This window comes from Beta vulgaris, chromosome 6, assembly GCF_026745355.1.
Source record: "Beta vulgaris subsp. vulgaris cultivar EL10 chromosome 6, EL10.2, whole genome shotgun sequence".
NCBI classification, from domain to species: domain Eukaryota; kingdom Viridiplantae; phylum Streptophyta; class Magnoliopsida; order Caryophyllales; family Amaranthaceae; genus Beta; species Beta vulgaris.
Genome location: NC_079207.1, coordinates 58,914,752 through 58,927,441, shown reverse-complemented (window position 1 = coordinate 58,927,441; position 12,690 = coordinate 58,914,752). Strand labels below are relative to the sequence as shown.

General features: G+C 34.1%; 1 protein-coding gene across 1 annotated transcript; it reads left to right on the top strand.

Annotated features, from left to right (window-relative positions):
* The first annotated feature begins 5,201 nt into the window (after positions 1-5,201).
* On the top strand, positions 5,202-12,320 carry LOC104897184 (uncharacterized). Its single transcript, XM_048646757.2, has 7 exons — positions 5,202-5,775; positions 5,948-6,118; positions 6,502-6,672; positions 6,773-6,952; positions 8,150-8,631; positions 10,750-10,835; positions 10,977-12,320. The coding sequence occupies exons 1-7, from the start codon at positions 5,518-5,520 to the stop codon at positions 11,915-11,917; spliced, it is 2,289 nt and encodes a 762-aa protein (XP_048502714.2). The 5' UTR covers positions 5,202-5,517; the 3' UTR covers positions 11,918-12,320.
* Positions 12,321-12,690: the final 370 nt, after the last annotated feature.

Here is a 12,690-nt window from a genome sequence, read left to right as displayed (position 1 = left end):
CCACAGCGCCAAAACCACAGCAATACGACACTTTTTGACCGCAGCAAATAGCATTTATTCTACTAGTGTTCGGTTTCTTGCTATATTGGAAGAGTGACAGTCAGTCATTGTTGCGTCTCCTCACAGATGGCGCCAAATGTAACGTAGTGCTTGATTAGTAAATACACTACTGCTATTCCTCAACATGTTCTTAGATGGAGACTTGTGCAACGATATCCCTATCAAATAATCTCGAACCTGATCTTCATTCCCGAACCTGCAAAAAGGGACCCACCCAGGAGGTTTGGTGGTGGCTCCCCCTTTGAAGCTTAAGTCAGATATCAGGAGTAAGTTAAAAAGGGAAACATTAGAGAGAAAGTAGAGAGAGTTTTCACAGAGTAATAGTACACACTACTTTGAAAAAGGTACCTTTATCCTGATTTCAAGGACTATTTATAGTGTTTGGATGTGATTGATGTACCCTGAGGTCACCCTAATTTAAGGGGACCTGGTTGGCTAAGCAATGTGAGCATGATACTTGGCAGACAATGATAAGGAGGTACACATCATCCAATCATATGTAGTTGTTTTTTGCAGCTCTTGGCCTGAGTGTATGCCAGGCTAAAGAGATGGGTTGGTACTTCCCCTGAATAGGGATTTGTACTTCAACTACCCCCTTTTTGCCTTGTACTCTTATTTGCAGGTAGGAGACACGTGGACGTTTCAGATGAATCCATGTGTCTCATGGAGAGCTGTTGATTTCTAGGCTATAATAGTTTGATTTCTTGTTTTGTTAATCATGTATATGATGATAAAGTTTGTTTGTTTTTAAGAAATCATTAGAGATATTCCTGTATAACTTGATCTTTTCTTTAGATAAAACAAATTTATAACACTTATGTCAAATTGTTTCTTATTAACACCAAAATTTAAATGTCTCTTCATCATTTCTTAAAGGAGTGTTTGGTTAGGTGTTTTTCAGCGAAGGGACAGAGAATTAACTAAGTGGACGTTTGGTTCGTTAACAGTAAAGGAAAATAGTATGAAAAAGGGTTACATGGAGAATGAAAAGGATTTCCCTTTGATTAAAAATGTTGTTTGGTTAGGAACATCAAAGATAATGAAAAATTATTATTATTATTATTTAATAATAATAATAATATATAATAATAATAATATAAATAATAATATAAACAATAATAACAAATAATAAATAATAATAACAAATAATAATATAATAATAATAATAATTAATAACAATAATGATAATAAATATTATTATTAATAATAAATATTAATAAAAATAGTAAATAATAATAATGATAAATAATAACTATTAATAATAATAATAATAAATATTAATAATAATTAAAAAATAATAGTATTAATAATAAGATATAATAATGATAATATAATAATAATATAGTAATATAACCGTAACTAAATATAAAATAATAAATAAACAATAATAATAAAAAATAATAATAATAAAAAAATATTAATATTAATAATAATAGTAATAAATAGTATTACTAATAATAATAAATATTGTTAATTAATAATATTTATTATTATTATTATTATAATAAATAATAATAGTATGTATAATAATAATAATAATAATAATAATAATAATAATACTTCCTCCGTTTTTATTTAGATGTTACACTTTTCCAAAACGACATGTTTCAAAATAGATGTTACACCTTTTTTTTTCCTAAATTAGTAAGTTTTGCCTAGTAAAATGACCAACTTACCCTTATTAACTACAATTTACAAAATTAAAACCCACTTAATCTATCCTATTATAACATAACCTAATCTAATCAGATTTTAACTATTCCCACCAAAATCTAAACCTCAACTACCTTTTCATCTTCCCCATCAATATTTATTAAAACCACCCCCCCAACTTCATTACCCTGATTCACCCACCATTAATGTTCTTCCCCAATTCCCATAACCCTAAAACTACGAACTGCAACCCCCTTTCAAGACTTCATCTTCTCTCTCCCCGCCTTTATTTTCCCTCTTCTCATCTCCGGTTTCTCTCTCCTAAACTCGAATTTCTCTCTCCTAATTTCTTTAGTTTCTCCTCAAATCCCCTCTAAAACCTTCGAATTCTCCTTTCATCTCTTGAAATCCTCACTCTTATCCTTCTAATTCATCTTCAACTTCTCATAAACCCTAGATATCCTTTCGTTTTCTATGAAAAAATCCTAAAAAAAACGGCGAACATGTATATTCCTAATCTCCAACCCCTTGTTAATGCGCTGTTTTAAACAAATGACGCTGATGAGTCTAATAGCATCCGCGAGTTGATGCATTCATTTGAGTCAAAATCACCTTGGCTTAGAAGGCTTTATGACAGTGGAGACGCAAAAAATTTGCTTCACCCTCACGCCTTGAAGGCTTTGCGTGTGGTGGTTAGTTGATGAATTTTACCAAGTAACTGGGTTACCAAAGGAGTTCCTTCCCTCCTCTTCCAATCCTCAACCTTTGAGTCCTCCGATTTCAACATATCTTGGCCCACAAACCACTTTCATAGAGGTTGAGGCCTAGATCCACCAAGGTTGAGGAAAGTGGGGAAAAGGGTGACGGGAGAAAAGGTAAGGTTCTTTTACGGTCCACACATCTAGATAATTTGCGCACTTAGGGCTCCTGTTTTTTACTGTATTTCCAAGAAAGGTAATGTTCAAGAGGTGAAGAGGAAGGAGAAGGAAGTGACGGGGTCTGAGAGGAAGTTCCAATTGGGTGAGGCTGAGGTCCCTGGGAAGGGGGATTGTGAATGATTAGGTTGCACTGCTACGGCCTTCAACGTCTACGGCGATGACGACAAAACGTATGCAATTTATGTGGAGACTGATGGGGGTTTCAAGGTGTTTGATGTGTTTAAAGACCTTTTGGGGTCTTCGGAGGCTGATGAGGATAAGCTGGATAACCCTATGAGCCCCTATACAAGCTTAGAACTGGACCCTGATTCCGATTGCTTCCTTATCAGGCGTAAAGCCAATAACTTTAGTCCTTGAGGTTCTATCATCCTAACTCAATTTAATTTAATTTTTATTTTATGTGTATGTGTGCTGAGTAACTTGAGTCCTCTTTCCTTATTTTGTTGGTGTTGGTTGGATAAATTTGTTGGTTGCCTATTAATTTTATGTTGCCTATTATGTTTTGTTGTCTATTGGTGTTGGTTGGATAAATTTGTTGGCTTCCTATTAAGTTTATGTTGCCTATTATGTTTGGTTGCCTCTTGGTGTTGGTCGGATAAATTTGTTGGCTGCCTATTAATTTTATGATGCCTATTATGTTTGGTTGCCTATTGGTGTTGTTTGGTGGCTGCCTATTCTTTTTATGTTGCCTATTATGTTTGGTTGCCTGTTGTGTTGGTTGGATACATTTGTTGGCTGCCTATTCTTTTTATGTTGCCTATTTTTTTCGAATATTTGCTTTCACGTAAGTTGGATATTGTAGAGTTTTCGAATGATTTGGTAGTATATTTGTGTGGTCAAGTGATGTGGTGATTTTCTTAACTATTAAAACTTATTTCTAATACTATCTTGATTTTATCAGTTCTCAAAGAACTACTAGTTACTCCCTCATTGATTGTGGATTATTGTTTTTTTATGTGATTTTCCAAATGAAGTTAAAAGCCATGTTGACCACTATTTGGACTAGGGCTGTCAATGAGTTGAGACAGCTCACGAACTACTCGAACTCGACTCGGTCAAAACTCGACTCGATCTCGAACAACTCGACTCGATCTCGAACAACTCGACTCGACAGGTTAACGAGTCGAGTCGAGCAACTCAATACTCGACTCGAGAAACTCGATAAAATTTTATATATGTATATACTTTTAATTTTTTTATATATTTTATCTTTATTTTTTTCTATAAAAATACTTGTACTTTTCTTTTAAAAAATTGAAAAAAATATATAAAATGACCAAAAAGCAAAGTAAAGAATTTCTTCTATAAAAAATAGAACTATATCTAATGACCAAAAAGCTTGAAACGAGTTCGAGTTCGAGTTTAGGTTTCGAGTTCGAATTCGAGCTTGAAAATTTGTAACTCGCGAGTTTTCGAGTCGAGTCGAGTTTGAGTATGAGTTTTCGAGTTCGAGTCGAGTTTAGTCAAACTCGAGCTCGACTCGCATCATTGCTAGTCCTAATTTGGACACCGGAAGTGTAAACAAAAAGACTACCTAAGTTTGTAGTGTCTGTTTTAGTAGATGAGTTTTTGATGGACTCAGGAGGTCTTATAACCTCGTAAGTGTTATTATATTGGGTAGATGGGATAGGTTTACCCTTATTTTTGATGGATCATTTTTGTCCTTATCAGTTAGACTTTTACTTTATTTTTTGATGGGATTGTCAGAGGTTTCCTTGCCTCTCTTGGATAAGTTTAGTTTTCTTTGTATTTTTGGATTTTTTTTTTGATGGGATTGCCAAAGGTTTCCCTGCCTCTCTTGGATAAGTTTAGTTTTCTTTGTATTTTTGGATATTTTCTTTGATGATATCGTTGTTTATTCAACCTTAAGAGTGACATATTCGTCTGGTGATATTTCCACTATCGTCTAGTTACTACTTTTAAATGTGCGCATCTCTTTATTGTGTTCCAGTTGAAGGACGAAGTGTTATTTGAATAGAGAAATCCGAGCCTAGCCCTATCAACACAAACTTATACAAAATAAATTTGACCTAATATGACCCATTAACCACCTAACTATCTTGAATTAAAACTTACCCAAGCTCAAAATCAAGTGGAGTGGTTAGGACCAAAGCATAAACTTAGGCTATGTTCAATTCACCTTATTTTTGCTTATTTCAGATCTAATCAGATCAGATCAGTTTAGAAAAAATAAGGTTCAGATCAGATCAGATCAGATCAAATCAGATCAGTTCAGATCATGCTTATATTTAATAACTCATTATTACTATTAAATATCTTTCATTACATATTAGTAAAAATTATAATAATTGAATATTAATAAAGTACTCATTGAGACGAATCAAACAAGACCCCGCATGACTATATTTTTTCTTATATATTGAGAAAAATCTAAAAGATCAGATCAGATCAGAAAAAATAAATTTAGATCAGATCAGATAAGTTCAGATCAGAAAATTTTAGGTAAACTAAACATAGCCTTAGAGATACCACAAACCAATAGAATTACAAATTTGGTTTTGGTACTAAGCCATGGATACCAAGTTTGATACTTTCCCACCATTTCATATTCAAATCATTGACCATTTACTCCATTAGACATAGACCCTAAAAGTAGCCTTCCCAACGGCTCGAGGCGCAATAGTAGCACTTTTCTTTTGGTTTGACTCTCTCTCCTCCCACCATCTAATCCCCTTTGAACCCCCCCTCCCCTTTCTAGCCGTTAGAACTACAAAAATTCCCTCTTTCTAGTCTCGAAAGAAAAAAAACCCAGAGCATTTCAACAACAACACCCAGAATCTCAATTATCTGCAACAACAAAGAATTTGTCTCTCCTAATTCACCTCTTTCTGATTTTCTAATTGAAATGGGTACATCTGTTGAAGACAAAATTAATGTTTCTTGCTCTTTGAAGCGCAAAAGACCCCCAAAAATTCAAATCCCTAATGTTTTAAAGGAAATTGAGATTGATACCCAGTTCAAATTTGGGTGTTCTCCTGTTAAAAATGACAGTATTTGTTGTTTTGAGGATTTGGGTGTTGGGGTTTATTCTATTAAGGGTAAGAAGAAGTTTATGGAAGATACCCACAAGATTGTTTCTTCCATAGATGGGAATTCCAAGAAGGTATTATTAATGCACTTATGCACAACAAATGTTTGTTGAAATGCCGCTTTGGGTTTATTTACATGTTTTTGGAACAAATATATATAGTAAATTGAAGGGATTTTTATATTATAATTTTGGCGTGTTTTCTTGTAGTGGGTTGCTAAATTGGTGTACTTGTTTGAATTTCCAGGGTTTTTTTGGGGTTTATGATGGGCATGGAGGAAAAAAGGCGGCCGAGTTTGTGGCGGATAGTCTACATAAGAATGTACTTGAGATGGTTGATAATTGTGTTGGAAATATTGCAAGGGAGGAAGCAGTAAAATCTGCTTATCTTAAAACAGATAAAGAATTCTTGCAGCAGGTGAATTTTGGAGGCACAATGCTGCTTTTAAAAGCTGCAGTTTGGGTTTTCATATCATTTTCTTGTAATGTTATGCTGCAGTTTTGTACATATATTGACATATTGTTGTCTTGATTTAGTCATACAATCAACTGAGATTCTTAAAGCCTTTGCAACTAATTATAAATAGAGGTCGAATATGTTATGTATGATTATGCTCTTAAGTTAGCAGGTCAATACATCTAATTATCATTCTGAAAAATCAGAGTCATTACTTGCACTTGTTTATCGTCAAACAAACGGAGAAGTCGAATAGTCGATTCCTTTAAAAGCTAGATGTTTGCATTGGCGCATTGCTGCATATTCTAACAACAGTAAATTTTATCAATTCTTTTTCTCACTAGGGGGTAAGCAGTGGTTCCTGTTGTGTCACAGTTCTAATTGAAGGGACAGAGATGGTTGTCTCAAATATAGGAGACTGCCGAGCGGTTCTTTGTAGAGGTGGAGTTGCGGAGGCTCTCACAAAGGACCATAGAGTTGAGATGGAGGAAGAGAGGAAAAGAATTGAGGATAAGGTATCATAAGATACTTATATTTATTTGCTGTTGTATCTTATTATCTAGCAGTGACTGAAAGAAAAGAAATATTGATGCTATTTATGGATTTGTTATATAGGGAGGGTATGTAGAGTTCCATAAAGGAGCTTGGAGAGTTCATGGGATACTATCAGTTTCAAGAAGTATAGGAGATTCTCACCTAAAAGATTGGGTTGTGTCCGAGCCAGATACAACAATTCTTGATCTGACTCCTAATATGGATTTTCTTGTCTTGGCTTCTGATGGACTGTGGGAAGAGGTACCAACTTTCCAGCATATCTTAAGTCATTTGCTTGTTGATAGTTTGTATATGCTTGTATTATAAGTTTATTTCATGCCCTTGTCCTATGTGAAGCACCATTGTCTTGGGCCTAATTGGATTTTTTCAATTTAAATTAACAAGCTGTTTTGTAATTAAAAAGTGGTAATGGTAGTGAATTTATTGGAAAATTATGTGAACAAAGTCACATGCCTACGTTCATAATAATTAAAAATAAATAATTGTTACATGAAGATTTGAACCTACAACCTTAAGTTTGAATATGAAAGAGATCCAACCATTACTCCACCATACCATTATTGCTTTTTCAATCAAAATTAATAATAAAAAAATAATTAGAAATTGCATAGTATAGGTTTTGATCCCGTGACCTCAAGTTCATGCACTAAAGTTTTAACCACTAGACCAAGTAGTATTTAGTGTTATTATGTCAAAGTACAATATTAATAAATGAAAATTTTCTTATTTGGGGCATAGCCCGGGCCTAATAACTAGTTTGTTAATTAAAAGGTGTTACCATGGACATTTGTTGGGACTTTATTAACAAAATCACATATAAATTGTCAACTTCTATTACAGGCTATCAAACAAGTTGTAACGTTATATAAAAGCCTATCCTACTAAAATGTCCTAACTTCTACTCCTTGTGCTAATCAGTTTGTCTGTATGAGTATTAACTCTGTATTTGTGCTTATACTTGATTCTTCCGTCTTTTTTACTTGCATCATTTGTGTTTGCGCTTTGCACAAGGACCAAGGAGAGGAAAGAGATGCAAAGAGAAAAAAAATAGAAAACTCATATGTTATGAGAGAGAAAGAGAGAATATATATTGCCAAAAATAACAATGCAAGTAATAAAGAATTGCCCAAAAGTGAGAAAAGATACAAGTAAAAAAGATGAAGTATATTGTATAGTATATTCGTTGCTGGCTTCCTATGGAAACTCCCTTGCTTCAATATCTTACTATGAATAAACAGTGGAAAGAGTAATTTAACGCAAGATAATGCAAAGACATGGTTTTAGACCTGATACAGCATTAGGTAATTCTAGCTTTTCTGATTATGACTGCATTTACTTTTTATGACTTACCATGAGATCATGCTACCTCAAGATTAGAATAGGAGACATTACTGAGTGTGAGAACAATCATTAATTCAGATATTCCCTGTTTAAAAGGTTGGAAACCAAGAGGCCATTGACATTGTGCTGCAGTCCCGTGTGATCGAGAAGAAACATGAACTTCCATTCGATGATTTAGATAATAAAATCACAAGGGTCCTTAACGACGATAAATATGCTTGTATCAGTACAAGCTCCTCTCCGAAGGTGAAAAGAGTTTCCGTCATCAAGCAGAAACGAAACACAAATCTTTCTCCAAGCGATAGGAAGACAGAAATTATTAGCACGGTAAAAAGAGGTGTTTTTGATTTTGAAAGTGAAAATGAGAGTCCTCCTGCAAAACTTAGAAGAACTTCATTGTTCCCACACAACAACATGAAAATTCAGTCCCCAAGAAGCGAGAATAATAAGAAATCCGTCTCTGAGGGTCTTCTGGCTGGCTGCAAAAAGCTCGCGAATCTTGCTGCAAGTAGGGGTAGTATGGATGACATTACTGTAATGGTAGTTGATTTGAAGCAATTTGGTCAGGAAGAACCTAAGTAGTGAATATGCGTTTGTTTTTTTGTATATGATTAAATCATAGTTCTTGCAGAAAACTTTTCGACTACTATTTAATCAGAAACTACAACTGTCTACAACTCTACACCCAAGAAAGTGATTGAAAGGAAAGTTGCCCAACTGATGCTAGTGGAGGTTCTCATCTGTTGTGTAATTGTGTCCATCTTTTGACTGGTTTTTCACCATGTCGCTTATGTATGCTAAGAGTGCATGATACTTCAAAGCTCATGGCATTTGAGTGCAAAATGAAGTAAAAGAAACAGACTAAGCTTAAAAAAATGATCCATGCGCCGTTAAACTTGGTTCGAACCAGATATTAGCAAAAGTCAGACCAGCTCATACTAACTTTCTTATTTTTGTTTATATATAACTAATTATGTTTGTTATGTATTAATAAAATTGTGAAAATTAGAATTCTGAAATATATATGATGAGATGAATCGAACAATATCTCACATGAATGAGTCTATTCATCACACACCCCGGTGTATTATGAACATGATACATTTAACACTAATTTTGCTCATTATAGTATATTTTGCTCATTTGGATGATTTCAAATGAGCAATGAGCATTGAGCAAAAAAATAGCCTTGGTATACCATGCTCACAGTATATGTAAGATAAAATTTGTACACATGAATATGCTTTATATCTTATACATTAGTGTTGATATACAGTTAATTTTCAATCGAGAAAGGAGATCAAACTACCGTCTTGAACATTTCAGACTGAAACTAAACAAATTCATACGTATTCAGTTATTCACCTTATTTCAAGTTAAAAGAACATACCCTTAAATCCAATATATGTGTTGGGTTTCACCTCTTTAAAATACTTCTATAACCTTAACTATTTGGGAGGAGCTGTTGAGAATTTCATCTTTGATGTTTCTATGTTTGACACAAATATTTAATTTCGTTGTGTATGTTTTTGCTAAATTTATTTTGATATCTTATGTTTATAGTTATTTGTCACCCTAGTGTCACATAGTAAAGTCTATTATAAAATCTCTTTAAAAAATCCACTTTCACATTCTTATTACGTGTATAATTTGCTCAACATTATAGCAAAATTCAAGCCTTGTTTTATAAGTTTTTTTGAAAATTATTTTGGTGATTTCGATCATTTGTCAAGGCTATTTTTATTTATCATCTTATTGAGATTTAGAATAAAGACCAAATATATAAGAGGGAGGGACCAATAAAAGTAACTTGGAGGTATTATTTGTGAACTTTTTTTAAAAAAAAAGTAAGAGGAAAAACGAACCCACCACCCGGCCGGACATGCTCCAGACTCGCCTATCTCCTTCGCGCTTCAACCAAATTTAAGGCATTCTTTACAAAAGAGTTTACATATAAGGGCTCCAAAATAAATTTTGCAATAGTATATGACACAAATGAAAGTATACCAAATAGCACCAAATGAAAATTTTCTTTTCTATAATCGCTTTGGAGCACGACTTTCTAACTCACTTAAACATCGGAAATGACAATATTAGACTCATTCATACCCCTTGTATTTGAGATTTTGGTGGAGAAATAAGTCTAGAACTCACTATAAACATGGCATCAAGACAATAGTGCAACTTTCTTGAAGAAAACAACTTTGGTAGAAAGTGAAAGTTACTAGACTAGATCTGATGACACCGATATATGATCCCTATAAATTCTTAGCTCCATCTTCCATAAAACTGTTTGGTTATATCAAAAAGTTGGACAAGATCCCTCATTTACATAAACAGAACACCCTTTTACACTGATCAATTAATATAAAAAAAAGGCAGCTTCGTTAAACCAAATATGGGCATTCTATATTATTAAATCTTGGTCTGCAGCCCCCACATCACATGTTCTCTTGCCTAAAACCTCTCCCACCTCTACTTTCTTTCCCTTACTTTTTGGGATTTTATACATAAGAATTGCAAACTTTACATCTCTACTTACATGAAAAGGTTGATGAAATCATCAATTTCCTTTGTGTTTAAAAAAAAAGGCCAAAACCCACATTGAACAATGAAAAAAGGGGAAGGTTTGTTATAATTACTCGCTTCCATATTGATATTAATTACTCATTTTATCCTATTGTTATATCTGCCAGTTGGAAAAATTTGGTAGATTTCTGTTCATCTCACAGTGAGGGCAGTATCATATCCTTTTGGCAGCATTCAAGACAATATCTTGCTGGTAAGATTGATTTAGCCTTACACTTAGCTCTCTCCTTATAGTCTTATAGTCCAACTGTATCATTCTTTCTTTTGTTGTAAAACTTATAAATCTATATATAACCCAAATGATCATTTTGGTTGGTTGATATTGTGTGACCAAAAATGATGCATGAACCTATTGGTATCCCAGCATGCTTTTCATCAGCTGATGAAAAAGTCTCTATTGGACTAGCACCTCCAACACCAGTAACCACCCCACTTATACGATCAAGCTCTGGGTCGCCCCAGAGCTTGATCATGTCTGTGTATATGACTAAGATTGCTAGCCAACTTCGTTTAGTCACCATAACATGGTGCAAAAATCTTCTCCTCCACGGACTTTCAGTGTCTGTGGATGGCCCTGAAGGCCGCGATCATTATCATAGCAAGGTCGAGCTTAAGCCTTGGTATTTCTGGAGGAAACAAGGGTGTAAAAATTTATTGGTGGATGGGAAAATCATTGCAATTGTGTGGGATCTCAAGGCGGCCAAGTTCAATGGCGAAGTTGAGCCACAGTCAGATTACTATGTTGCCATAGTATCCGAAGAGGAGGTTGTTTTGGTGGTCGGAGATATGAAGAAGGACGCGTTTAGAAGGACCGGGTGTAGGCCAGCTCTTGTTGATCCTGTTTTAGTTTCAAGGAAGGAGCATGTTTTTGGTAAGAAAAGGTTTTCAACTAAGGTGAAGTTTCATGAAAGAGGCAAATGTCATGAGATTTCAGTTGAATGTAATAGTAAGAGTGAATATGAAGGAATTAGTAGTCCTGAAATGGATATAAAGATAGATGGGGAGCTAGCAACTCAAGTGAAACATCTTCAATGGAAATTCAGAGGAAATGAATCAATTGATGTTAAAGAGACTAAACTTGAAGTGTATTGGGATGTTCATGATTGGATATTTGGGTCAGGTCCTAGACATGCTATGTTCTTGTTTAAGTCTTCATCATCATCATCACCATCATCATCATCATTTCATGCAGAGGATTCTGCATGTAAGGAGTATGATTGGGGTGGTGGATCACCAGAGTTCAGTTTGTTTCTTTATGCTTGGAAAGTTGAATGATTATATTCATATATATATATATATAGATGCACATCAAATCAAAATCATCATCATGATCATGGATCTTAGAAAAATATTCATGGATGGAACAGAAGTAACTGAAAATGGTAAGATCTGAAGAAAGGGGAACAAAGGTTGGTCATATCACATGGGATTAGAGGAGCCCACATACATTAAGGGAGCTTGCGTTTGTAAGAGCTGCGACAATATGGGACTGAATAAATGCGAGGAAAAGACAGATGATGGGCATATATAGAGAGTATTTTTGTGTTACAAATAATTCCATTTATCATAAGGAATTTCTATGCAAACATTCTCCCGCTTTGGTGCGTTTATTCCATTATAATATTTTTTTTCATACCTGTTCTGAAAGAAATAACAGTATATGAAGTATATGACTATATGAGTATCATATGCATAATTACTTCCACACCAGGATCATAGACTGCAATGTTGTTTATGTGATTATGGCATATGCATAATTACTTCCACACCAGGATCATAGACTGCAATGTTGTTTATGTGATTATGGCTCATGACTTTATTATCTGTCACAAAACTGAAATTTATTTTGTATTATTAGATGTGGCGAGAGAGTATATTTTGTGTAACCACCACCTTACAGCAGAAGATTTTAGTTCATTTTTCGTTATTAGGTGTCCACTATTAGAGTTGTATGAAAATGAAACCTCAGGGTTTCATGAATCATGATACTATTACTGAGTTGCTATTCAACGTTCTAAAGTTTCTTACTAACACCCTAAATACGTATT

Coding starts and splice junctions, on each gene's coding strand:
- LOC104897184 (XM_048646757.2), top strand. CDS start 5,518: ATGGGTACATCTGTTGAAGACAAAATTAATGTTTCTTGCTCTTTGAAG. Junction 5,776..5,947: donor TAGATGGGAATTCCAAGAAG/GTATTATTAATG, acceptor TTGAATTTCCAG/GGTTTTTTTGGGGTTTATGA. Junction 6,673..6,772: donor GGAAAAGAATTGAGGATAAG/GTATCATAAGAT, acceptor TTTGTTATATAG/GGAGGGTATGTAGAGTTCCA.